The sequence below is a fragment of the Cynoglossus semilaevis genome, chromosome Z, assembly GCF_000523025.1.
Source record: "Cynoglossus semilaevis isolate Cse_v1.0 chromosome Z, Cse_v1.0, whole genome shotgun sequence".
NCBI classification, from domain to species: domain Eukaryota; kingdom Metazoa; phylum Chordata; class Actinopteri; order Pleuronectiformes; family Cynoglossidae; genus Cynoglossus; species Cynoglossus semilaevis.
Genome location: NC_024328.1, coordinates 14,594,120 through 14,621,298, shown reverse-complemented (window position 1 = coordinate 14,621,298; position 27,179 = coordinate 14,594,120). Strand labels below are relative to the sequence as shown.

The 27,179-nt window shown below is 43.9% G+C and overlaps 4 protein-coding genes across 8 annotated transcripts in view; all 4 read right to left on the bottom strand.

The window, feature by feature from the left end:
* Positions 1-3,401: 3,401 nt before the first annotated feature.
* ptrh1 (peptidyl-tRNA hydrolase 1 homolog) lies at positions 3,402-7,664 on the bottom strand. 2 transcript variants are annotated; one of them, XM_017042939.2, is made up of 6 exons: positions 7,060-7,664; positions 5,013-5,232; positions 4,568-4,667; positions 4,316-4,361; positions 3,778-3,795; positions 3,402-3,672 (listed from the first exon to the last, which is right to left on the bottom strand). In XM_017042939.2, the coding sequence occupies exons 1-6, from the start codon at positions 7,240-7,242 to the stop codon at positions 3,520-3,522; spliced, it is 720 nt and encodes a 239-aa protein (XP_016898428.1). In that variant the 5' UTR covers positions 7,243-7,664; the 3' UTR covers positions 3,402-3,519. The 2 variants fall into 2 exon arrangements, with proteins under 2 accessions (XP_016898428.1, XP_008334725.1); XM_008336503.3 differs by having other exon boundaries at positions 3,402-3,795; positions 7,060-7,657.
* Positions 7,665-7,902: 238 nt separating this feature from the next.
* Positions 7,903-9,965, bottom strand: LOC103398022 (natterin-3-like). The gene is made up of 3 exons (XM_008336501.3): positions 9,880-9,965; positions 9,491-9,605; positions 7,903-9,051 (listed from the first exon to the last, which is right to left on the bottom strand). Exons 2-3 carry the CDS (start codon positions 9,603-9,605, stop codon positions 7,973-7,975), a joined length of 1,194 nt encoding a protein of 397 aa, XP_008334723.1. The 5' UTR covers positions 9,880-9,965; the 3' UTR covers positions 7,903-7,972.
* Positions 9,966-11,824: 1,859 nt separating this feature from the next.
* On the bottom strand, positions 11,825-13,467 carry LOC103398021 (natterin-3-like). Its single transcript, XM_008336500.2, is given in 4 exon segments — positions 11,825-12,577; positions 12,580-12,975; positions 13,060-13,156; positions 13,360-13,467. Coding segments are annotated over 3 exon segments (1,161 nt in total). The 5' UTR covers positions 13,360-13,467; the 3' UTR covers positions 11,825-11,909.
* A 1,095-nt stretch (positions 13,468-14,562) lies between these two features.
* Positions 14,563-27,179, bottom strand: part of adam9a (ADAM metallopeptidase domain 9a) — a 17,775-nt gene continuing 5,158 nt past the window's right edge. For 2 of the 4 annotated variants that reach the window (XM_008336498.3, XM_025053127.1), the window contains 22 exons: positions 25,872-25,930; positions 24,603-24,681; positions 23,977-24,053; positions 23,707-23,890; positions 23,562-23,627; positions 23,172-23,243; positions 22,914-23,083; positions 22,707-22,788; positions 22,499-22,632; positions 22,203-22,374; positions 21,886-21,978; positions 21,478-21,582; positions 20,889-20,979; positions 20,670-20,775; positions 20,367-20,565; positions 19,742-19,822; positions 19,540-19,645; positions 19,245-19,392; positions 18,437-18,536; positions 17,291-17,320; positions 17,085-17,143; positions 14,563-16,701 (listed from right to left, as the gene is read on the bottom strand). In XM_008336498.3, coding sequence (XP_008334720.1) covers positions 16,632-16,701; positions 17,085-17,143; positions 17,291-17,320; positions 18,437-18,536; positions 19,245-19,392; positions 19,540-19,645; positions 19,742-19,822; positions 20,367-20,565; positions 20,670-20,775; positions 20,889-20,979; positions 21,478-21,582; positions 21,886-21,978; positions 22,203-22,374; positions 22,499-22,632; positions 22,707-22,788; positions 22,914-23,083; positions 23,172-23,243; positions 23,562-23,627; positions 23,707-23,890; positions 23,977-24,053; positions 24,603-24,681; positions 25,872-25,930 — 2,283 coding nt within the window. In that variant the 3' untranslated portion in view covers positions 14,563-16,631. The remainder of the gene's footprint in view (positions 16,702-17,084; positions 17,144-17,290; positions 17,321-18,436; positions 18,537-19,244; positions 19,393-19,539; positions 19,646-19,741; positions 19,823-20,366; positions 20,566-20,669; positions 20,776-20,888; positions 20,980-21,477; positions 21,583-21,885; positions 21,979-22,202; positions 22,375-22,498; positions 22,633-22,706; positions 22,789-22,913; positions 23,084-23,171; positions 23,244-23,561; positions 23,628-23,706; positions 23,891-23,976; positions 24,054-24,602; positions 24,682-25,871; positions 25,931-27,179) is intronic. The other 2 variants (XM_017043150.2, XM_025053128.1) reach the window with 2 other exon arrangements.

The following is a 27,179-nucleotide window of genomic DNA, read 5'->3' as shown; positions in this document are numbered from 1 at the left end:
CAGAACCCGGACGCTCCCCTACTACACACTAACACACACACAACCCCAGCACCGCTTCACCTCCTCCGGGCACAAACCTGCGGGAAACAACGAGGCAAATGTCGCCGGAGGTCTCGGGGATCATCGCGCATCACCTGCTCCTGTGCGTGTAGTTCCAGTGCAGAGACCAGTGAACGCAACACTCGTTCAGAGGCAGGAGGGAAAAGAGGAGGAGGAGGAGAAGGAGGAGGAGAAGGAGGAGGAGGCAGATGGAGGAGGAGGAAGAGGAGGAAGAGGAGGACGGTCAGGCGGTCGCAGCCATGTGTGTCCCCCATCTCCTCACACCTCCTATACACACCCCGGATGTTCGGGGATGCGAGGAGCATCATCAGCATCATCATCATCGTCATCAACGCCGCCGTTTCCTCCGTCTCGCTCCCGCTCCTTCTCTCCCTGTGGCCCGAGCAGGAGGCCTTTTTCTGGGGCTCCTCCAGGAATGCGAGTCGGAGAATGTGTCACTGAGAGAGGGAGGGAGAGAGAGAGGCAGGGAGGGAGGTAGGGAGGGAGAGAGAGGCAGGGAGGCAGGGAGGCAGGGAGGAGAGAGAGGGAGGAGATGCCGGTCCTGGCGCGCGCACTCACGCGCGCAGCAGGAGTGATGATAAATGGCCATTGTGCCCAGAGGGGAGGAGTAGGGAGAGAGAGAGAGGGGGAGAGAGACACACAGAGAGAAAGAGAGAGAGCAGCTGCAAGTGAACAAACCTCTTAAAGACACAATGATCTCATTTCCTCCAGATTTTTTTCTTTCGTTTTTCGTTTTTTTTTTTATAATTGTACCGAGATCGAGAAGTCAGAAGAACTTCGTCGAAACATCGATGTAGTGATGGTGAATTTGGTTAAAAAAAATGTCACACTGAGAAAAACAAAAATTTGCGTGATACATTTTACGATATTTCGTGATAAGATAAGTTTTACGTTATTTCGTGGTAAGTTTGACGTTATTTCGTGATAAGTTTTACGTTATTACGTGATACGTTTTACGTTATTACATGATACGTTTGGACGTTATCACGTGATAAGTTTTACGTAATTACGTGATACGGTTTTACGTTATTTCGTGATAAGTTTGGACGTTATAACGTGATAGGTTTTACGTTATTACGTGATACGGTTTTACGTTATTTCGTGATAAGTTTTGACATTATAACGTGAAAAGTTTTACGTTGCTATATCGCGGTTCTACTTTCGCTCCCTCAGTAAATTGCGGATTTTTAATCCAATCTTTAAACATTAAAAATGTTTTAATTTCCAATATTTTCATTTTCTCAAACGTAATTATCTTAACTGAAATATATTAAATACGGTGTCGTAGTTTTTTTTTAAATACTTCGTCAGTTGTGATAAAACAATTTTTTGAAAATTAAAAAAAAAACGAAATTACGTTTTAATGGTAAAGAAAAAAAAAGCATAGGTGGCGCAAAAATGACGTGACCATATGTTGTCATGTTCAGATCGGTGCAACACTGAACAAATTTCGACTCGATTTGTTGCTTTTTTTCCGAGTTCCATCTCCAGTGAAATCCATGGAAGAAGAATTTTAGAAAATAACAGTTGGAAAATGACAAGTTAGAAGAAGAAGAAGAAATGTTTTTTTAAATAAAATTCAGGAAAACATTAATAATCTTTGAGTTGGACTGAAATATTATATTTTTTATTTTTTATCTAATTGATTGTGAGGTCTGGAAAAAAAAAAGTTCCAGGCAGCGGTCCCAAACTCCTGGCCTGTGGACCACTTCCAGCCCACACACCAAATACAAACAAAATGTCCTTGAATTTTTTTTTTTTAACTTTGCTAATTCAACCAAAATAGTCATTTAAAAATGAGAAAAAAAATAAAAATCCAGATTTACTTTTTTTTACACTCTTATTTAACAGTATTTATATTAAACAAAAAACTTTTTTTTTTTAAATTTTATTTTAGCCAGTAGCTGCAGTCGCAGCTCACTTGAGGTCGACTACAGACTAAAATCCAGTTGCTTTGTTCCTCGTCTTAGAACTTTTTGACTCCAAACTCGCACATTATGACATCAGAAAATTCACTGGTCACTACAGCGTGTGAAGTCGGGCTAACGTTTCTGTGGCGTCAGCCCCACACCGGGACACCGTTACTGGGAGCAGCTCCCACGGGTGGTGGAGGTGGTGGGCGATTCAATCAGTCTTTAATAAATCCAGGGTCCTGGTTGTCCAGCCTGAAGAGCTGACCTTTGACCTCAGCAGAAGAAAAGTTATTGAAGCCGCTGCTTTAGGTCGACCAGCGACGAAGGTGCTGGGAAAGTGGGGCTGACGGAGGCGGACAGTGACTCCTCGGGGTCAGCGCAAAGAAAGTGGGAGGGTGGGTGAGGGGTGGGTGGTCAACCCCCCCCACCGCCCCCACCTCCCTGTGTTCACAAGTGTGTACCCACGGTCTTTGTGTCCTCTGGCAGGACAGAAGGCTCCAAACAAACCCGTCGAAACAAAGTTTGCCTCCTTTTGTTTCTCGCCGGCTTTTCTTTCTCCTCTGCGCTCCATCGCCATCTACTCGCTTCTTTTGTACCAACACTTTTCATTTAGGCCTGTTTCAGCCTCTTTCGTCGGCCCCCTCCACATCCACACCCCCGGATCCTCCCTACTACCCCTTGGCACCACTTGACTCAGTGAAAAAAGATCTGAGCAGACTAATTGACCAAAAGTCTAATTAGCGGGACAATAATGAGGAGAAACCGATAGGGGGAACAGCAACAAGGTCGCTGATTGGCTAGTGGCAGCGACAGCAGAGTTAAAGGGGAAAAAAGGAGAAAAAAAATATATATACAAGGTGGTGGTTCTCAAAGTACGGTTCAAGGTATCCCCGGCGGTACTTGAAACAAGAGGTAAATACGAACGTTGCGTTATAGAATTCCGGGAATCGTGACGTTAAAAAAACATCTTCAAGAAATTGAGCTAATCAAGGTCCAACTGCGGAAGTTTTTTTAGATATAACTACGGACGTAAATCGGTTAGTAATCGATACAAATGCGTGACAATTCTGATCAGTTGAAATAAAAAATTAATCGCGGAACAAGGTGTGAGGAGTAGATGGCGTTATCTCAAAAAAGTCGCTGGTCATACCGCGACACTACACACTATAGAACAGTAGGTGGCGGTATACGCCTAAAAACGTTGGTTGTGACCCACTATTAAACCCAGACGTTCAGGTGTGGAAACAGAACATGGGAAGAACTTTTTTGTTTGATAAAATTGTATCGTGTGAAAAAAAAAAAATCAGGTATCGTATCGTTAGTTGAGTGTATTGTTACATCCTGAGATATAACGCTCTAAAATTTAAATATTGAGGATCGGTAGAATAAATGCATTTGTAAATACCGATTAAAATGACAAAAAAAAAGTTGCTAAGAAAGTCAGGATTTTATTTTTGAGATTCAACTTTTTTTCTTCTTTAAAATTTCTTAAATAATTTAAAGACCGGACAGAGCTGGGGTCCGTTTGTCCTGGGTGGGTCAAAGGTCAGCTCTGAGCAGCAGTAACACAGTCCAAAGGCTTGTCTTTATGACTGCTCTGTGCTGCACGTTTGCCCCCTGCTGGTGGGAAGGAGGATTGACCAGGCTGGGAATTCTTTGGGGATTCCAGAGGGGAGAGCAGGGACAGGATGAGGTCCACACTCTGGACCAGGACAGAGTCCAGGATCTTCCGCTCCTCCGACGAGAAGCGTCCTAGAACGTGACGGTCCACCGTCGTTTTCCCCGTCGGCCGACCGATGCCGACGCGCAGCCTTGGCATCACCTGCACCGGAAACAGAAGAAGTGTGTTCAACCTGAGGGACTGCAAAGGTTCATGTACGTTTATTCAGTGGACTCAAAATATAGAAAACATATACAAGTAATACAATATATTTAAATATATATATACATACATGTGTATATGTGTATATTTATACATATATGTACATATGTGTATATATATACTGTATATACACACATATGCATATATGTGTATATTTGTATACATATATGTACATATATGTGTATATATGTATACATATATATGCATACATGTACATACAGTATATGCATATATATATATATACATATATATGCATATATGTACATACTGAATGTGTATATATATACATATATATATATATACATACATACACACACACACATATGTACACATTTATGTATATATGTGTGTATACACATACACACATATACATACACATATATGCATCAACCCCTCCTCCACCATGTGGCCCACCCCGGACTATGAATATTGGTAAAAAAAAAATTTTTTTTAAACTTACATCAGTGTGGAGACAGTCAACACAGGAGCGGACGCCATTATGACCTCTGCAAGGAAAAGGTCAGAGGTCATTGTATATGTTTTTTTTTTTAACATTTTCCACAATTATACTTTCTTCATTCACAGTACAGTAGCGTAGAACAGTGGTCCCCAAACCTCCGGGTCACGGACCAGCAGCGGTCCATGACCCGGAGGTTTGGGGCCGCTGGTGTAGAACACAACAGAACCACAGACGTAATGAAGGAAAATCAACCTGGCACTCCCTCCATGTTTGATGACCATCTTGCCCAAAGGTTTGTCCAGGTCATCGTGAACAAGGAGGACGTCTTCAGCCCGGACGCCATATTTTTCAGCTGCAGGAGAAGAAGGAGAAGAAGAAGAAGAAGAAGAAGTAGGAGAAGGAGGAGGAGGAGGAGGAGGAAGAGGAGAAGAAGAAGAAGAAGAAGAAGAAGAAGGAGGAGAAGGAGGAGGAGGAGGAGTAGGAGAGGAAGACGAAGAAGAAGGAGAAGGAGGAGAGGAAGAAGAAGAGGAAGAATAAGATGTTGATTTTACACACGAGATAATTCAGTGAAACTAAAATATTTTCCCCACAGTGTGTATAAATAACATGCATTGGAAATATATATATATAATACAATGAGAATATATAAACATATATAATCATATATTTTTTTGTGCGTTCCTGACAGTGACATCACCTGCTTTAGCCACAGACACTCCATTGATGTTCATCATCAGACGAGGTCGCAGCAGCACCACCCCAGTGTCCTGGACGTCTAAAGTTATGACCTCACCCGACACGTGTCTATTGCCGCGCCAGCGGTCAGCTGCGCTGAGCCGCGCAGCCAGAGCTCCCAGCACCGCCGCGCCAACGTTGTGTCTGGTACCGTCCATTCCAGGGTTGCCCAGTCCCACCACCTGGGGCACACGTGGAACGAGAACCTCATTAAAATGACGTGTCACTATTTCAATAACATTTAACCCAGTGGTTCTCAAACTGTGGTACGCTTTTTTTTGGGGGAGGGGGGGACCCATATTTTGAAAGTCACAAACTTTGGCGACCAAAGTAAATAGACATTATTCGTGAACTCCCGGGACACATTATGCGAGACGACCCCCCAAAAAAATCGTGCGACCCACCTAAGGGTCGCGACCCTAATCTTTGGGCAACAATGCTTTAAATCAGTGCTTCTCAAACTTTTTTTTATACTCTGCACCACCATGATGACCAACATTAGAATAAAGCATATATATAAATATGAATTTCCCCCACGTACCACTAGAGAGCGCTAGTGTACCACCGGCGGCAAGCGTACCACAGTTTGAGAACCACCGCTTTAAATGATCCCAGTTTGACTCGTGAATAAACTGAACAAAAATTGCAGAGGTCTACTACAGTACATACTACGAATAGTACTGCATACGCATACAGTAGGGGATAACAAAACACTTTTTACTGCGTTACTTTTTTGCGATACTTTTACGAAGATGACTTTTATTCAATCGTGTTCCGGAATAAAAAGCGTTGACTTTATCAGTGCGGACCAGCCCAGAGCGAGTAGCCTCGCTGCCTAGCACCGATTCATCGGCGTCTATGGAGGGCATTGTACCGACGGGGACGGCTACGTGGCGTCGGCGGCCGTCGCCGTCGGACACTGTCAACATTGTACTCCGACCCTTTGAACACTGAGCTTTTGAGTACACGGAGGTCAGTGTAGCAGGGTTACAGTAGAAGATACGCACTGAAGTAATGTCACAGCAAAGTACACACGTATGTGTACTCTGATGTGTACTCAGCTGACCAGGTGCCGTTCATCAGTCTGCGATTAAGTAATGAATTAATGCGTTAGATGTCAGACATCAGGCCTCAGGTATCAACCCACCTGTGAAAGTACTGCAAAAGTGCTTCTCATTACCCATACGTAAAAATAAAAACTACACCGTAGCTACTTCTTATCACACATTTTCAAAGTAAAAGCATTTAAATAGTTTAACATTTTTTAAAGTAAAAAGCAGAGCAGAGAACGATATGACCATAAAGGAATCAGAGAGGCATTTCCGGTTACCGTAATGACCAGAATAAACAACAACAACAACAAAATCTGTTGAATTTTTTTTTTTTTTTTTTAAATTCTAAAAAAAAATTATAGTGGAATATCGGAATTAGCAATTTGGAATTTTACCACTAGTTGGTCATTAACCATAACAATGAGATCAAGTTGTCAAGCAGTTTCAAGAAAAAAACAAAAACAAAAAACATTTCAGCAACACAAACTAGGATGGAAAATGTCAGAACCTTTGCCCATAGCGCCCTCTGCTGTTGCGGTCGTGCAGCGACCACCAGACAACTATCAGCACATGTCAACGGTTATAAGACGAGGCGACTATTTCACATTATTTTATCTGATAAAGCCGAATCATAGGAGAAAAAAAATCTTTTTTTTGTATATTTAAAATAAAAAATAATAATAAAATTCACAAAAAAAACACAGCAAAACAAGCACGTTAAAAAAATCACAACAACGCTATTTATTACCGTTATTACGGTATTGTTATTTTGTATTGTACTTTCATAAAACCTGTCATTCTTGTATGTATTAGATGAGTACGGAGCCCCTTAAGGGACATAAGGGAGCATAAATATACACATCCGGTGTCTCGTCCCGGCCCCCATGTCCCTTTTATCACATAATTCGTATTCGTGGCTGTCAGTCAAAAAACAAAATAAACCGAACGTTTTCTTACCAGTTTTCGGCGGTTGTGTGCGTGGATTTCCGCTCCTATCTCCATTGTCGGCTTGAACAAATTGCTCAACAAAACTCTGTTGATAACCCTGTTCAAAAGTCGTCGCATGGCGGCCACGTCGAGCAACTTTTTCAGACAGCGAAATAAGGAAAGCAGCGGTTGATAAAGCGCCTTAGGTTTCATAAGACAATGCTAACCCACTGAAATAGTGACGTAACTGTACTAAGTAAACGACTTACTTAAATATCGACACTAGGTATATTACTACCGAAGACGAATAATTAATATGATAAGGTTTCGCATTTTGACAAGAGCTACTTTTCCCCCAATATCGACGCGAACTCCCCTAAGCTCGTTAGCTTCAACGTTAGCATCCAAAACTGTGCCCCGTATGAAATCACTCAACCACCTGACAACCACTTAAATAAGCACGGAAGTTAGCGAAAGACGTGGCCACTAGCTAACGTTTTTTTAACAACGACACCCGTGTTTTGTGTTTTTTTTTTTTGTGTGTGTTTTAAGAAAATAATCTCCACTAATTCAACTATTAGCTTGTCCTTGCTCGTGCCGTTCTGTCACAGACGCCAACGAGTTCAAATAGAGACAACCGCAGCCTCCGGGTTTTCTCTACTCTCTGGGCTACACCGACATCTAGCGGCGCAATCTCGTAGTACCTAATTTTGAAAAATAAAAATAAAAATTGAGACTAACGCAGGGACAAAATAAATAAAAGTTCCTAAATAAAGTTGATCTTTTTTTTTCTACGATTTAACGATTTAAATAAATATTTTAGAAAAAGATTCAAGACTTTTTAGACTTTTGTTTGTTTTATTTTGTTATTTGATGAACATGACGAGCTGTTGCCGGTTCGGTCAAACTCAAACTCAACAACTGGAGTCGTCGAGTCCTGTGATCATTTGCAGGGAACGGCATCCGGCACGGGCTGACACCGCTCCACCACCGCGTTGACCTCGCCCACGCTCAGGTCGTTGTAGGTGCCGGTGATGTAGGTCCAGTGGGTTTCTCCTCTGTGGTTGGTCCTGCTCAGTCTGCCGGTGAAGGGGATGTCGGCCGTCATCTTCCGTCCGTCCATCCTCACGGCGCAGGAGTGGTTGGGCGGGACCTGGAGCTCCACGGCGACGGAGTGGCTGATGGACTCCACGGTGGTCGTGCCCTCGGAGAAGGTCACCGTCTGCTCCTTGGTGAGGTCCACCGTTGCTGGACTGATGATGGGCACCTTGGCCTTCATGGTCGAGATGGAACCGTTACGGGTCTCTCTGCCGATGTCCCAGAACTTCTCCACGGTGCTGGTCTTCTTCAGCGTCACTGTTTTGGCCACGTCCCTGCACTCCAGGTTGGTGACCTTGGTGATCTTCAGAGCCTCGGGGGGTTGCTGGAACAGCTCCATCTGGTCAATGCCGTACTCCACGTGAGAGATGTGTTGACTGTAGCTGTCCCTGTTGATGGCCAGGACCTGGTAACTCTTATACCAGTACTCGTCGCCTTCCCAGGGCAGGAAAAAGGCTTCGTGCTGAGTCACCACTTTTCCAAGGCCGTACTTGTTTTTCCCCACGTAGATGTCCCGGTCCAGGCAGGTTTTCACTGAGTACTGAGGAGCGGATCCGTAGGAGTCTTCAACCCACTCCAGGAACTCAAAGTGGTCCACGTTGACCAGCACTTCAAACTTTGAGGAGGCGTATTCCTTGTCGGCGTACGGGTACTGGCACCGAGCGCCCTTGCTGGCGGTGTAGAAGCCGGCCTCGCAGTTGACTTTGCACACGTAGTCGGTACGTTCGGTGTAGCCGTTAAAGATCGCCACCGCGCCGTTGGGGAGAGAGCCATTCCATGTGACCCACTTGAGGTTGACGTGTTCACCAAACATGGGGAAGGAGTCCGACCGCTCCCCAGCTTCGGGGGGATCTCTGATGGTAGGGGGGCCGACGTGTTCCAGAGAAGGGACGACTTCTTCCAGCGTGGAGTTCAGCCACAGCTCTGCACAAGTAAAACAAGGGAGAAAAAAAATTGCAATTATTATAATTAGGAATGTCCGGGACAGTGGTGCGCCCCCTGTCCCCCCACACCCGTAATTTAAATACTATTAAACTGTATTGAGTTAATTGAGGTAATAAAAAGTGCTACAATACTGCCATCTAGCGACTTTTTACATACACTGCACATCCGTCCGTATCTCCCCCAAAACTATTTTTAGGGCACACGTCACATGCGTTATTGGGTTTTTCATTTCATTACACAATTATGCTAATATCGGTCCGATATTGTCGGACATCACTGGTTTTAATCATTGTTTGGAAAAACAAAAACAGATTTACTGACTAGAACTGTCTCTACTTCCTGGTTCCAGTTCTTAATGTGGAACGCTCAGACTGTTGTAACAGCAGGTGATGGTGGTGATGACGATGACGTCACTTACTGCTGGGCTCCTCCTGTCCGCCCTGCACCTCGGAGACGAAGAGCAGCGGGTTGGACAGCACCGCCGGACCGCAGAGCTGCAGCACGGTCAGGACAACAGCCACAGACGCCCTCATCTGGACACATAGAAAAACGCAAAAAAAAAAAAAATTTAGTGGTTTAGAGCCATAATACTTACGTAAATATGAGGATTTTTTTTTCCTCGATTAACCGTCCAGATCCAGATCGACTAAACTAGAAAATATTAAGTTAATGAATAATTCTACAGACAGGACCGTTCTGTTTACGCGATAAAAATTAATTAATTAAAGCGAATTAATGAAGAAACGACGAAAAGGTTCTTTCAAAATAAAAGCCTCTCCAGATATTTGTATAAAAAACAGTTGTTACCTCGACAGGTTTTCCCGCGGCAGTGACTCGCCTTAAGCCTGAGCAGGGTTTTAAACCTGCACACACAGTGATAACACCCCTTCAATAAAACAGCACCGTGAGCAGCCTGTGGTGTTCGAGGACGAGCCACTGCGCGGGCACTATCAGTTTGGAGTTTGATATATTTTTCACGTAATTATTTTGGCTATATTAGATATGGATTCGTCAGAAATATAAACAGGTGCGAAAACACATACATCACATCACGTTATTTGGGTTTGTGTTGCAGGAGTATGATTGCGATTAGTCACGACCAATCACGATTAATCGCAATATATATTGAGAGATTTGGAATAATTAAGGTCAAGAAGATATTGAATACATTTTAATTATATTTAATTAATATTAATAAATATAGTACTATGTTATCCCCTGTAAGACCACAGGGGGCGCTAGAACCAATCCCGCAGAGTTCTGGGAGCAGGGTAACACCCCCTGGGGACATTTGGAGACCAACAAAAAATTCACACTCACATTCACACCTATGGTTAGTTTAGTCTGAATACCCATCAACGACCGGGGGCGTAACCATGGAGACGGTAGGAAAAAAGACCCTCAGTTAGCACCAGGGATTAGAACGGTGACCTTTCGTGCTGTACGGCAAGAGTTCTGCCCGCTCTCCCACCGCTTCACTAGGCTTTAATGGGAAATATTGACTATTGTGATACAATACACATCTCACTGACCAGCAGGGGGCGTCACCTGACATCGACGTGAAATGCGACAGTCGTGCAACCACGCCGGAAAGAACCTCCAGCGACTGTCCTTCAGTTCTTCGTCAATATTCGGTCCCAGTTGAAGGTCGACGTGTCATTCTGACATCGGAACGTCCTTGTCCTCAATAAGGACGTGCTTGCCTATCAGAACGGCATACACGGTGATAGTGATAACCTCAAGGTTCTTCCCTGGCTCCGCCCCCTGGCTCTTCCTCTGCTGAGCTGGTGTAAAGTACCAGGTGAACGTCCCGTATCTGCCGGTCCGTCCAAAGTGCTGCGGCTCTTTCCTCATCGATGAAGAGACAGAAGGCGCTCTGATAAGCGTTGATTAGCGTCCGCCGCAACAGCGACTCATTGATTAAGACGTTGCGCAACGTCGCCGGCTGCCAAGATCAAACCCGAGAGACGACGCTGTATCGTCGAAACAATCGCTGAGTCTGCTGCATCCCCGGGCATCGCGTGTGTCCTTGAGACGTAACCTTATTATCAGTTCGTTTATTTCCCGCTGATTGAGGCCAAGGTCAGAGGTCACTGGCAAAACTGCACTATCTCTGTCTATAGAGTCGGAGTAAAGACTGATGTGATGAACCGTGTCTCCGATAGTCGACCAAACGCAGCAACTTTACTCACATATAACACAATATATTTAGAACAAATATATGTATGTTTGCAAATATATTTATTTGTATGTTTGAGTGTATATTTATTTATATGTTTGCGTGTTATTTGTATGTTTGCAAGTATATTTATTTTTATGTTTGAGTATATATTTATTAGTATGTTCGCATGTATATTTGAGTGTATATTTGCTTGTGTGTGAGTGTATATTTATTTATATGTTTGCGTGTATATTTATTTGTATGTTTGCAAGTATATTTATTTTTATGTTTGAGTATATATTTATTTGTATGTTTGCATATATATTTCTTTGTATGTTTGAGTATATATTTATTTGTATGTTTGCATATACATTTCAGTGTATATTTGTTTGTATGTTTGAGTGTATATTTATTTGTATGTTTGCGTCCTCGTTCATGTATCTGACCATGGAGTGAAATACATTTTATTTCCAGCTGTTTGAAACAATGATAGCTAGCTTAGCATAGCATAGATTGGAATACGTAGTTCTCTGTTCTAGTGGTCGTATTCTGGTCGTATTTTAGGAGTTGGTGAAAACAGGCAACAACAGATTTTATTCACGTCTCAGTTTTATTGCGAGAACATTTTACGAGATTTCTTTCACAAACACCAGTTGTCGTTTCGTCCGATGGTCTCTCACGGACACGGCTTGGCGTCGGCCACAGGCTCGCAGCGGTCCACCACCGCCCGCACCTCGTTAATCTGGACTCCGTCGTACGTCCCGGAGATGGACGTCCACTGGGTGTCTCCGTTGCGGTAGGTGCGGCTCAGGCGGGCGGTGTAGGGGATGTCGGCCTTCATCTTGCGCCCCTCCATGCGGACTTTGCAGCTGTGGTTGGGGGGCACGGTGAGCTCCACGGACACGGAATGGCTGAGGGACTCCACCCTGGTCGTTCCTCTGGTGAACTGCAGGGTCTTTTCGCCGCTCAGCTCGATACCCCCGGAGCCGAGGAGGGGGATTTTAGCCGTGATGCTGCCCGTGATGCCCAGCATGGTTCCGCGGCCGATGTTCCACGTGGTCTCCACCTCAGTGACCTTCGAGATGGTGACGGTCTTCGACACGGTCTGGCACTCGTTGTTGGTGACCCCGGAGATCTGCATGGTCTCGGGGGGGAACTGGAAGATGGCGACCTCGTCGATGTTGTACTTGACGTCGCTGATGTGCTGCGTGTAGGCGTCTCTGTTGATGGTCAGCACCTGGTATTTCTTGTACCAGTACTCGTCGCCCTCCCACGGCAGGAAGAAGGCCTCGAACTGCGGGACCACTTTGCCCAGACCGTACTTGTTCTTGCCCACGTAGATGCCTGGACGGAATGTTTCGGCACCGATCCATAGGAACCTTCCTTCCACTCCAGGAACTCGAAGTTGTCCTTGTTGGCCAGTATCTCAAACTCAGGGGCGTAGTACTCCCGGTCTCCATAGGGGTAGCGGCAGTAGGGTCCCAAGCTGGGGTTGTAGAAGCCGGTCTCGCACTTGTACTTGCAGACGTAGTCGGTGCGCTCGGTGTAGCCGTTGTAGATGGAGACGGCGCCGTTTGGCAAGGCGCCTTCCCACGTCAGCCACTCCAGGTTCACGTTATCGCCGAACATGGAGGAGGGCACTTCCTGTTGCTGCTCCAGGTCAGCGGGGGCCAGGGGGGACACCACGTTGTCAACATTGGGCTGAGGCTCCAGGTCCTCCAGGGCGGGGTTCAGGAGAGAAACTGCAGGAAACCGCCGTTTTATTATCGAATATTTTTAAAAAAACGGTCGACGGTCAACTGTTCGGGTGTGACGTCATCGTTTACCTTTCCTGCGCTGTGAACTCTTCTTCACGATGTCCTGAAGACTGGCCGAGGACAGAGCCAGCACGGCCGGCAGCAGCAGCAGCAGAAACAGCTTCATCTGCAGGAAGAAACACTGAATGACAACATGGCAACACGACACAAACAGCAGCGATTGCAGCGGCAAAGGCGGGAACCCCCGGTTGTTACGGTTGGATATTTCAATATTGTTAATTGATTAAACTTGTTTTTTTGTTTTTTTTTTTGGTGACCAGAGACGCTGATTGGACGACGGCGTAGACAGGCAACGGGAGCAGAACTCACCCCTGGAACAGTCGCTTCCCCTCTGACTCTGCCTCCCCCCTTCACCTGCGGCTTTTTATACGCTGCTTTATGACCGACCCATAAAACCGACGGCAACTTTGACCGACTAATTCGAGCTGCTGCAGCGGTTCGTCACGGCTTCTCGACATGGTTAAAAAAAAAAAATCGGTCTCAGTTTTTTTGGTCTGCTTTACGACGCACGGCAAACTATTTCACAAGGAAAAAAAAATACGGCGAGTTGATGAGGATTTTTCAAAATAAAATACCGGATATGTTAACGTTTTCTGTATTCTCCCTCTCTTTCTCTCTCTCTGTGCGCGTGGTCCGTTATCAACGATCCGTGACCCGGTGTTGGACTGTCACGTCAACTTAAGTAAATCGGGTAGATTAATCAGTTCACGCGCATGCGCACTCACACAGATATTGGTGATAAACGTTTAATAGACGCCGATAAACCGCTGATACAACAACATGGAGGTGATGTCGATACAACGTCGTTGTTATCGCGTTGTTGTCGTGACACCGATAAACAGCGGATAAGATCGCTGATTATTAACGTAATTATCAGCCGCGGACGTCTCTTCTTCTCACTGGGACTCGATATCTCTTTCCAAGAAATCAACATCGCCCTCATGTGACCGAAGCGAGGTAAATATTTTATGCACGTACTGTACATGCGCCGGAAGATGCAACTGCAACAGACGGATCTTCGACGCCCCCTGCTGGATCCTGAGGGTACACAAAATCATTAAAACGATAATACAATATTTTTTAACCTCTTTTTGCTGTAAAAGAGACAGAAATAAATCTTTAAGTTTTTTCGTGAGTAAATTATTTGAATATTTCCCTGGACATTTTTTGTATCATCTTAACGTGTAATAAACTGATATTTTCACAAAAACGAACGCAACGGTTAACGATCAAACGGGTAATTTTTTATAACAAATTGTAAAATGTGTAAATTGTTAAAAAAACTTTTTTTTTTAAAAAAATGACCAATGTCATTATATTTGAGTGTATATTTATTTGTATGTTTGAGTGTATGTTTATTTATATGTTTGAATGTATATTTATTTTGTTTGCATGTATATTTGAGTGTATATTTATGTAAATTAAAAAAAATTTAGTAAAAAAAAACAATTTTTTTTAAATGATGAAATTGCAAAAGGCCACGAAAACGAAACAAGAAAGTTGACACACTTCTCACAAACTAATAAAATTTTATTTGTATATATATATAAATAATACATTCGGTGACAGTTGGGTTTTTTTTTCTCTCTTTAATGAAGAGAAGTGAAATGATTGGACATTTGACGAATTATGTAAACGATGGTTTGTTTTGTTTGTTTTTACTTCCCGACAGATACGTCGACACAAACGTAACATCGTTTCAAGGCGTAAAAAATAACATATTGAAATCGCTTTTAAAAATGACCTCAGATCTGATTGAATGCAATTAATATATGTGCACAAAAAAAATAAAAAATTGAATTTTCCAGAACAACTAAACCACAGTATTGATTGTAAATTCAAGTAACGGGGTTCAAGTCCGATTCTTGGAAACCTCACATTATGCAGTCACCCTGGAGACGGACAGTGGTTCTCAAACTAAGCTACACGTACCACCGGGGGCACTTGGGCTCCCTCTAGGAAAAATAGAGGTGGGAGTCGAGGGTGAGGTGGGTGAGAGTGGCACCCCACACCAGTTGATGTACCAGCTGTAGTCATAGTCCACTGTACGGTTCCGGAACTGTTCGTAGAACAGCAACCATAAAGTTGCTAAATCGACTTTTAAATTTTAAACAGAAACCCGGACTGAGGCCACATGTTTGATTTGATTGGCTGGTAGCATTGCGCGTGGCATGGTGTGGCACCACCTGGAGGCAGGGAAGTGCAGTGCTATAACTGAAAAGTCATGTTTTTTTTATCCTTTGGCTAGGTTTGTGACTTATATATTCAAAATATATTGTTATTTTCACACTGACAACCACTAGGGGGCACTAGTGAGCGACTTATTGTCCTGAAAATACCTTAAATAGGAATTCAACTAGTACTGTCGTTATTGTGATAAGAGCAGCTGTGGGTGACAACGCCGAATCGTTTACGCGCGAACATTCGATGACGTTAATGAAGTCGTAAGAACGTTTTCTCACGTAAGGATTCATGGGAGTTTTTTTTTTTTTACTTTTTGGTATTAAAAATCTACAGACGTACTGACAAAGGTCGCCACCTGGATCAGGAACTCCTGTAATGCATCCTGATTTTATTTTATTTTTTACGTAATTCGTATACGACTTTAGTGAGAACCGTCTGTGTTCCCGCAGTAGAACGATCCTTTACAGTGAAGCAGGCACGACAGAGTCAGTACCTGATACAACCACCGCTCAAAAATACCATTATTGTTATTATTCATGATAACGATAGTAGATAGAAGTTCATCGCACAAACATGTCTGTCCTGGTCGCTGAAGAGTCCAGTGTCCAAACTCATCACGTCAAATTGAACCCTTTCCACAGGAGACGTCCTGGAAACACTCCTGGTGACGCTGACATACCATCGCATCCACATCACAGTGAAGGTCCAGGTCCAGGCCCGTTTCCGGGTCCGAGTCGCAGTCCAGGTCTGTGTCCGGGTCAAGGTCCAGGTCCAGGTCTACAAAAAACGCTGGAACCCAGAGCTCTAGATCATGTTGCATACACTGTTGTTTTTTTACAATTCTGGAGAAAAGCACCGGGGGTAGTGGGGGTTGAGGGTAGGGGAGTAGGGGTGTTACATTCCTATGACAGTGCAGAGCAGAGGGGCGGGGCTGCAATCTGATGGCATCAGTGCTTTTTAAAAAAAAAAAAATCAAGAAAATAAGAAAAAGAAAAAAAGACGGCATTTAGTGATAATAATATCACGCTAATACCAGACTGAACCAGTAGGGGTCAGCTGAGAGCTCACGTGATCCAAGTTATAGAAAGTGTCAGATTTTTTTTAACGTTACCAACGACGGTTTGGTGACAGGTGATGCGTCGTGGATTTTGAGTTTCTCGAAAAAATGGACAGAAGCAGACAGAAAAAGAAGAAGAAGTTGTTGCTTCCTGTTTGTTCCAGGTCCTGGTCCTGGTCCGGGCCGCGGCCCAGATCCTAGTCCAGTTCTGGGTCCAACTCTGAGACCGGCCAGCTGCCATCACTACTGCAGAATTGTTTTGTTTTTGTTTTTTTTTCCAAATCAACTAGCTTTAAAGAAGTCGAAGAACACGCTGGACCATCGAAGATTAAACAGGTGGTTAAACAGGTGGGGCGGGGGCCGATCTTTGTGGCATCAGAGGCTGAGCTGCAGGCGATGGTTTTGCTTTTCTGAGAAGAAACAAAATAAAAATAAATTCTTAAAAAAAATCAATCATGACATTTTTTATAATTGACATCTAGTAATGGGCCAAATTTGAGGGGTTCGTGGGCCAGATGTGGCCCCCGGGCCAAGTGTTTGACACACCTAGTCTAAACTAAAACAAAAACTCCTACATTTAAGTAAATAATTTTGCTCCTCTGTTGCATTCCTGGTGCTTTATGGTAACTATGGTTTGCGCAACCCGGGTGGTGCGTGAGCTCCCTCTAGTGGTTTGAAGTGGAATTTGATATTTTTCTTCAATAAACGAAATGACCCGAGTTGAGGTTTAAATCTATGTCAGTGCAGATTTCTGAAAATGAAGTGTCGTGCGGAGTGATTTTTTCTTTCTCACATAGGGGGCGGGGGCGGCCTGAGTGCGTAGGTTGGAGCGGTCCTGCTGGTCTCCACCACCTGGTGTCAGAAAACAGGAATCATCATATTGATAAATTAGCAAACAAACGTCACAGTTGGACTGATGTGCCAAACCTAAATATTATTTTTCTGTGTCACGGTGCAGTTCTGTCCACTAGGGGGGGTACTGCAGTAGAAGTATTTTACCTGGTGTGGCGGCAGCAGCTGAGCGTTGTGCTTCAAAGGTAGAGAGAGCAGAGAATGTTAATATGTTAATGTTTGATGATTACACACAGCTGCTTTTTAATCTAGAGGTTCCCAACCCCTGGACCGGTAGTGGGTCTCAGGTTTTATGGTACAGGGTCACAGAGAAAAGGTCAGCAACATTTTATATGATCCCACAGAGAGGACAGAAAACCAGCCTGTAAGTTTAGCTTACAGTACTAGTTTAATTGACAGTACTAGTTAAATTGACAGTATTAGTTGCATTTTCAGTACTAGTTAAATTGACAGTACTAGTTTAATTTTTAGTACTAGTTTAATTTTCAGTACTAGTTGTATTTTTAGTACTAGTTTAATTGACAGCACGAGTTACATTTTCAGTTTCTAGTTTGTCAGTACTAGTTGCATTTTTAGTACTAGTTGCATTTTCAGTACTAGTTAAATTGACAGTACTAGTCTAATTGACAGCACTAGTTGTATTCACAGTACTAGTTGCATCTTCAGTACTAGTTAAATTGACAGTACTAGTTAAATTGACAGTAGCAGTTATATTTTCAGTACTAGCTTAATTAACAGTACTAGTTTAATTTTCAGTACTAGTTGCATTTTCAGTACTAGTTAAATTGACAGTACTAGTTGTATTCGCAATACTAGTTGCATCTTCAGTACTAGTTTAATTGACAGTACTAGTTACATTTCCAATACTAGTTTAATTGACAATACTAGTTTCATTTTCAGTACTGGTTTAATTGAAAGTACTAGTTTCATTTTCAGTACTAGTTTTATTGACAGTACTAGTTAAATTGACAGTAGCAGTTATATTTTCAGTACTAGCTTAATTAACAGTACTAGTTTAATTTTCAGTACTAGTTGCATTTTCAGTACTAGCTTAATTAAAAGTACTAGTTTAATTTTCAGTACCTTTTTTTTGTTTTTTTGCTGCACCTTTACGATCACTCACATGAACCCAGTCCGTGACATAGACCAATGTTGTGAACCCCGTCTACTGGACCAGGGAGAACTAACCAGCCCGTCTGTTTGTTAACTTCTCTACAGGTTAGTTGTTGTTGTTTTTTTATTATTACTAGCAGCTTCGACGAGCGTACTGGTTCATCTGGTATAATGTCCTACCCCATCTCTGACGATGTTGCCAGGTCGGGGAACAGGCGGAGGCTGTGACCGAGGAGGGGGCCCCCTGGTGTTGGAGTTGGCTGAAGATACTCCATCAGCTCTGAAGACAGAATGTAATAAAAAAAAGTTCCAGACTCAGCAGTGACAGAAGTTGTCGCAACATGATAAGATTTACAGAAACTTTGGAGTAAAAGAAAAGTTTCTGACCAACAATACTGTACAAAACACACGGAACAAATACTACTGTGTATATCTGCGTACGTATTAATAATGATAGCGAGATAGCTTCTTCTTTTCCTTTCGGCTTTGTCCCTTTTTTTCAAGATATAATATTAATAATTATTACAATTGTTATTTTATAATAATAATACTTATTTTTAATATCGTTATTATTGCTACTATATTACCTTTAGTCCTTTGGTTTAACTTTCGTATGGCCGCTATTACGTATTTTAGCTGGAATGCTAAGTTAGCATCAGGCTAACCGGCCTAAACTCGCTTCTTCCGTCGCGTTCCTTTTGTGTGACCCTTGTTTAAAAAGAATTATGACATTAACAATCTTATATTTCGAAATAAAAGCTAGTTCATAATATAATGACATTTCTGAGATAAATTTAAATGTTTCGCTACACGGAGGTGCGGAGAAAGCATGTTAAAAGCGAAGCACCAGAGGGCGACATAACACAATGATAAAGACGTTTTAGACGTCTACTGATTTTAATGCAAATAAACACAAAGACAAAACAACAAAATAATAATAACAATAATATAAATAAATAAATAAAATGTGTGTGTGTGAGACACTCACTGGAATCCCTGCGACCTCTTCCTGCGACTCAGTCCGAATCTCCTCATCAGCTCATTTCGGCGCAGGAAAACAAACACGCCCAGAGCTAGCAGCGGGAGAACGACGAAGAAGAAGACCAGGAGACCGTCTCTGAGGGACGTGTCCTTATCTGAGGGCACGCAGAGGTCACGGTCAAACTCAAGAGCAGTACCGAGCATGTCCACCGGGTCGACGCGGCGGCAGGCGTTCTAGATTTGAACCTGAACTAATACTGTAATGTCTACGTAAAAAATGCCTAGGTCAAAGGTCAGGGTACCATTCCAGGTGGGTCCACTGTCCACGCTGCCTCCATATCCACTGAGCTCACAGAAGGGCGGAGCCCAGCCGTAGTTACAGTGACAGTTCTTGTTGCTGTTGCACACCTAGTGGTGACGGGGGAGAAAGACAGTCAGAGAGAGAGAAAGTGAGTGATGGAGTCGAACAGCTGACCATGAGGTCCAGGGCCGAATGTGTCTCACCCCTTGTCCATGACATTTGTTGTCCACGTCACAGTCGAAGTTGAGGACGTCGGCGCTGCGGCACTCAAAGTTCAAACACACCTGAAGAAGAGGAGGAAGAGGAAGACGAAGAAGGGGAAGAAGAAGAAGAAGAAGAGGAAGAAAAAGAGGAAAAAAAAAAAGAGGAAGAAGAAGAGGAAGAAAAAGAGGAAGAACAAAAAGAGGAAGAGGAAGAAGAAGAGAAAAAAGAGGAAAGGAAGAGGAAGAAAAAGGAGGAGGAAGAAGCAGAAGAACAAAAAGAGAAAGAGGAAGAAGAAGAGGAAGAAAAAGAGGAAGAACAAAAAGAGGAAGAAGAAGAAGAAGAAGAAGAAGAGGAAGAAGAAGAAGAGGAAGAAGAAGAGGAGGAAGAAGATGAAGAAGAAGAGGTAGAAGAGGAAGAAGAAGGAGAGGAAGAGAAAAAAGAGGAAGAGGAAGAAAAAGAGGAAGAGGAAGAGAAGGAGAAGAAGAGGAAGAAGAAGAGGAAGAGCAAGAGGAAGAATAAGAAGGAGAGGAAGGAGAAGAAGAGGAGGAAAAAGATGAAAAAAGGTCTTTAACACCTCCACGTTCTCGTGTCTGGACGTTCTTGTCCACCTCCTCACGTCCTCACCTTGTTGTCCCCACACTTGGTTCCCTCATTCACCATGCCTGGATCGGGGACATCTGATCCCAGCTGGAAGTCCACGCCGTAACACTTGGCCCCGGCTGGGGCGGTGATGATGTACGACGGCTTGATGCCGAAGATGGTCTTGACGTCGTCGCCGGGTGTCTGAACGTTGGAGCACTGCAGCTTTCCGCACAGAGCATGTCTACGGAGGAGGACGAGGAAGGACAAGAGTCAATTCCCTCTCCACGGTTGTCCCTCCAATCGGAGGTGGAGGTGGGGGCGGGACTAAGTTTAGAGTGCGCGTACCTGCTCTCGCACTTCTTGAAGCCGTAGTTCTGAGGACCACAGTTCCCGAAGCGATCGCCTTTGCTGTTGACGTCTTTGAAACAGATGTCAGGAGCAGCCTTCGCCTCTGAGGAAGAGGAGGAGGAGGAGAGGAAGAGTACGTGGAAAAACTCTCGACTCGGTGTGTGTATGTCTGTGTATTCACACATCATCATCAATGTGAAAGTCTGGGTTACGTACTGGGTCCAAAGATGGCCTGACACTGTCCGTCGTAGTGTTGACACTTCCCATTGTAGCAGTAGGCCCGCTGGTTACTGCAGGGGGCGCCGTTCTAAAGCGCAAACACACATTTGGAGTTAAGGTGAGGGACAGAAGTGACCACATTTCACTGAAATAAAAATGCTTCTTATATTTTAGTACACATACATGTACACATATATACAAACACATTGATATGTGTATATATATATGTATATACTGTATGTGTATATGTATGTATGTATGTATGTATATATATATATATATCCCATATGTATGTATATATACTGTATGTATGTATATGTATGTATATATACTGTATGTATGTATATATATATATATCCCATATGTATGTATATATACTGTATGTATGTATATATACTGTATGTATGTATATATACTGTATGTATGTATATATATATATATCTCATATATATGTATATACAAACATATATACATATATACTGTACATACATATATACATATACTGTATATACATACATATATACATACATACATATATATTGAATTCATAATTCATAATGTGCAGGTAGAGAGCTTCAGGCGTCACCTGGACAAAGACGTCACTCTGGCAGAGGGGGGACGATCCGTTGCAGTACTCCGGCAGATCACACTCGTCCGGTGCAGAGCGACACACGGTTCCACCAGGAAGGAACTACACAACAACACAACACAGTTTTCTTATGAAAACAGAAACAAGACTCAGTGGAGATGTGAAGGCACCATCTGGTCCAATCACGTTCCTGATCCTTCAGAGTGATATATTTCTGTAGGTTTCATTTCTCACAGATGTTCGTACCACAGGGGGGAGAGGAATAGTCTCCAGAATCAAACCTTCAACTTTCACCTCACTGACAAGCTCACTCCGTTCACATCAACAGTGAACGTAAGGTTTCATTAAGGATCCTTAATTAATAATAACTCATTCCATAAAGATTCAAGATAATTTGTTTTTTACCTGACATTTGTGACAACATTCTCCAAAAGCACACTGAGATCCAGACGTCAGTCTGCAGGTCTGGTACTCACAGCAAGGGTCTTTCTCACACTCCTGAATACACACACACACACACACACACACACGTAATTAATAAATAAAATAAATTATATAATATATATACAATATATATACATCTATACATATATATATACATATACATATATACATACATACATATATATACATACATATTTAAAATTTAAAAATGAAGTGATAACAAGTTTGTAAAAAAAAAAAAAAGATAGCATATTGTAAAAAAAAAAAAAAAAAAACACCTTCTGTGATCCACAGTCACACTCCTCTCCTACGTCCACCAGCCCATTTCCACAGTAGGGGGCGCTGTAGGCCTCGTCAGGATGCGGGACGTTGAGGAGACAGGATCCTCCCGTCATTATGATCATCTTCTCGAAGTCGTCGGCGCTGCAGCTGCTGAAGTTTTTGGAGCCTCTGCAGACGGAGAGACAAGGGGGGGAGATGGGGAGGAAGAGGGAGGAGGAGGGGGAGGAACTGTTTTAATGAGCTGTGTGTGTCACTGTGTGTGTGTGTGTGTGAATGTGTGTGTGTGTCTTACGTGGCTCCAGAGTTCATGATGCAGGCGTTCACCGGACAGCTGCAGGAGCGCCCGTCGTCGTGGTTCATACCGAGGTTGTGGCCCAATTCGTGGGCCAAAATGGAGGCAAACGAGGGGAGGTTGTTGTTCGTAAACTACGACAGAAAGAGAGAGAGAGTTAGCGACTTTCCGTTCGATCCCAGCAGCAGGATGTTGGGATCGAACATACCGCGTTGATTCCTCCGCCGTGACTCCTGGAGCAGATGGTGGAGACGAAGGCCATCCCTGCCGTCCCTCCAAACCCCTGTCTCCTGCAGGGGGCGACAACACTTGTCAAGGGGTCGGGTTTTTTTTTTGCCCCCTTAAAGGGACGGGGACAATTCTAGACCTTGTATAAAAAAAAAAAAAAAGTAAAAGGTGCGTTTGTTTTACTCACAGGATCAGTTGTGCCGAGTCGTGACGCCGTCGAGGGACCAGCTCCTTCTCTCGCCACTGCGTGAATCTGGTCAGAACGTCTCCGGCTCCGCCCTCGATGCTGATGGGGTTCTGCTGAGACCAGATCTCCAGGCCAACCAGCACCACCCGGATGTTGAGCTGCACGTAGATCTGGAACAAGAGACCGGACGGACTGTCAGCCAATCAACAGCGACGGAGAAGAAACTTGCGACACTTGCGTGCGTGTGTCTGTACTCACACTGTCCACCAGGTTGGCCAGTTGAACCATCTCCTCTCTCACTGCAGTTTCGTTTCTTTTCATGGCATTAAACTGGAAAACAAAACATGGTTATTGAAGTGCTGGGGTGCGCCCCCTGCTGGATGAGAGACAATTTCAGGGTCAGACGATTGTTAATTTCAATGTTTTCTGCAACAAAAAAAAAAAATTTAAATGTGTTACAACAGCTGGTGCACGGCCCACTAGTGGTCACATGAGGTATTGCAAGTGCAACCTGATATTGTAGTTTCAAATTTCTCAGATTGATTCAATTGAAAATGCAAATGTAAAAATATGAATTTCCCCCGCGTACCACTAGGGTGCGCTCTAGAGTAACGCGTACCACAGTTTGAGAACCACTTGTTTTCTTACCTTGTTGTTGTCAACCACCAGCAACAGCTCCACATAGTGGGCCTGATGGAGAATGGCTCGCTTCATCTACAAGACAGGCGACTTGTTTGTTTACTGTAAACAAGAACGTGTGTGTGTGTGTGTGTGTGTGTGTGTGTGTACATACCCTCCTGTGCTGACCGTGGTGGATCTCCTCCGCTCCGCGCTCCGCGGCAGTGCGGTTGTCATGCGGCGTGCCGCACCCTCTGGGCTGTGACTTCACGTCCCGCAGGCGGTACACCAGGTGTCGCTCCGGGTCGGAGTCCAGGGGTTCGATGCCGTAGCTGTCGTCGGACAGATGGAGCACTCCTCTGGTGGAAGAGACACGGAGTTTGGTGTGTATTTGTGTGTGTATTAGTGTGTGTTAGTGTGTGTGTACGTGTGTGTGTGTGTGTACCTGAGGCCACTGCAGATATCCATGGCGACCGATGATCCCTCCTCACCCTGAACGACGCCTCTGTACTGACAGTGGTTCTGCGATGCAAAGGCAAAGGTTAGCGTTCCAAATCCTAATTTTTACATATAAATTTAATTTCTTTAAAATTTTAAATCAATTAAATTGACCAAAATTTTGACTCCCGTTTAGTTGAAAACAACGCTCATATGGCGGCAGGATTTGAAGAAAAAAAGACACTCGCAAAGACCCCCTCTGACAGCTCTGATTATCATTTCTTAGTTGCTGCCACCTAGTGGACGAGGATTTAACTGCTCTGTCTGTCGCTGTCTGCCATTGACGAACGGAAAAAAAATATGTTGCAATAATAAAATAATAGTTTTGGGACCAATTAGGCGATATTTGAACACACTCCTGTACGACGCCGTAACCTTCCGTCCAGGTGAGAGTCTGTTCAAACAAGCTCACGCTGCCTGTTCCATCTGCTTCACAGCACGGAGCTGGAAGTCCATCTGCCCGACCTTCACACGTTCCTCACACCGGGGGTCGAGGACCCTGTCGGGGACGCACGTTTTCTCTGAAAGCCCCCGAGGGGCTGCTGTACCAGCATGTGTGTGTGTGTGTGTTACCTGTACAGGCGGTCTGGTTGTGATTAGCGTTCCGTTCCGACTGTAGGAGAACACGGTGAAGTCGGCAGGGAGCAGCAGTCTGGAAAACCACCAAGAACAAGTCGAGATCTTATTCACGCTAAATGCTAGGTGTGAACGTTAGTGTGAATTTAGATTTTGATCGTCTTTCCATGTGTCCCCCGTGACGGCCCCCAACCCCCAAAAGGTCATCCAACTGGTAAAATTACCAAAAATTAACATTTGCCCGACCCTGAAATGACCCCTCAAACCCAGCAGAGGGCGCACCTCAGCACTTTAATAACCGACTTGGAATATCCTCAACTCAAGGTAAAAAAAACCGGGTATTTACATCCATGGAAATACAGGACAGGAAGTGACGTTCAGCTCTCTTCTGTGTGTGTGTGTGGGGAGGCGGGGGGGTAGTCGGGGGCAGGGGGTGTTTTCTTTGCGTCTATCTCCTGTGGTTTTTGTTGTTCCACTCTTCAAGGTTTTTCGATAACGCCAGCGGGAGCGGATAAGCTCTGAAGATTGCCGTCCGTCAGGGACCTCCTTATTGTGACAACTTTATTGCGGCGTTGAGCGCAGCTCCGCTCGGAGGCCAAAACACTGAAACAACCGCAGATACCGCGAGGTAGCGTGACACCAGCGCGCCGTCTCCCTTCGACACCCTTCCTTTCCCCCTTCGTCTAAGGAAGTTCCGTTTTGAAATTGTCCTTCCGCATCTACTGACCATCTGGTTTCATTAACGAGCAACCAGCTAGGTCGGTCAAATTTTTTCGTAGCCAAAATGGGTCGGTTTAGTAATCATACGAATAAAATAAACAAGATTAAACTTAAACCCCGCCCAAAAAAAAAAATTGCCAAATTTGACGTCTACCGCCACCTATTGGCAACAACTGATATTACAGTTGATTTGTTGTAAGGCGTGAAACGGAAGGCTTGACGTCAGTCTTAACTGTACCCGTACATTAACCGTACCATACATTGTTTGGCGGGGCGGATTAGCAAGCCCAGCGGGCCATATCGAGCCCACGGGCCAGAGCTTGGCTATGAGAAAAAAAACCTGTTGTTACTGAAATAATTTGGCAGTAAAATACCATTACATTCAAGATCAGGCTAATATATTAGCTATGTTAGCTTACAATAATCATTACAATAGTCATTTTTTCATTCTTGAGATCAGAGGGGGCGCCAAAGTCAAGCAGAAATCCGAGGCTAGGGCAAGGTAAAACCTGCGGAAAAAGTGGACCACGGGTTTGAAACACTTACTCATTTCTCTCCAGATGAACCGTGCGATCGCTTCTGTCCACGGTGATGACGTACGACACCTGAGGAAGAAGACAGAACCTGTCAGTGCGCAGTTCTGCTGAGAACCACCGGGGTTGGTGTCTCAAGTTCAACAATTTACTTTCTTTACACGCTTGCGATACAATACGATAGCGTGTTTAAGTAAGTGTAAGAAAAGTCAGCATTTAAACCCGGTAGTACATATGCCAGGCCTGTATGTGGCGCTGTGTCCACAATGCGCTAACACAGTGTTTCCCAAACTTTTTTTCTGACCCACGTCAATAGAAATTATTCGTAAACTCCTGGGAAACATGATGCGAGACGATCCCCAAAAAACCCCAAAAACTTCTGCGACCCACCCAAGGGTCGCGACCCAGTCTTTGGGCAACCATGCTCTCACATACTAAAACAGGAAGTATTTGTAGTGGAAATTCAGAAAACTGGAAAATAACCCATTGAGCACGCTCACAAAGTTGTAAATTAAGAAAAACACGATAAGACGGAGATGGCTAACTGTAGCACGCTAATGATACCCAAATTAGCTTCCCCAGCACGGTCAGAAGGAGCGTGATCTTCGCTTGTTGTCGTGTTGAGCAGGGTTACTGGTGTAAAAGGCGGCAGAGGGGGCGGGGCTTACCATATCGTCTCGAGCCACAGTTTTTGAACCCTTCCACTCTAATATAATTATATATATTATTAATATTATTTTAAAGGGTATTTCGTACAGTTTAATGCTTTAATGTAATTCTGATTATATATGGCGTATGTGTCAAACTCAAGGCCGGGGCATTTTTTGTGGCACGCGGGAGCTTAAAATATCGCCAAAATATCTTTAAATAAAGAAAGTAAATGGATGGTGGATTTTCTTAGAATGTAAAGTAAAGTAAATTCGTAAAAATTATTGTGTCTCACTGCGGCCCGGTAAAAAAAAAATTCCTATGGACCGGTACTTGTCCGCGGACCGGAGGTTGGGGAGCCCCCCGATCTATACAATCTTCCGATTTACAACCAGCTCTTTAAGGGGAACGGTATTGCTGATGTGGCCCCCTGGTGGAAATTAGTTTTTTTTTAAGAGATCAACAGGAGGCGTGGCCTTTATTTTTCATTTGTTTGTCGTTACTCGTCGTAAACACAGCTGATATCTCAAACATCTGTGAGGCAGATCTGACGAACCTAACGACCGGGGCGGAAACGTGCCTCCAATCACCGCAAAACAAAGACATATGTCGGCGATCTGATTATGTCAGCCGACGATGATGTCATCTGACAACACGCCAAGTGTAGCCATAC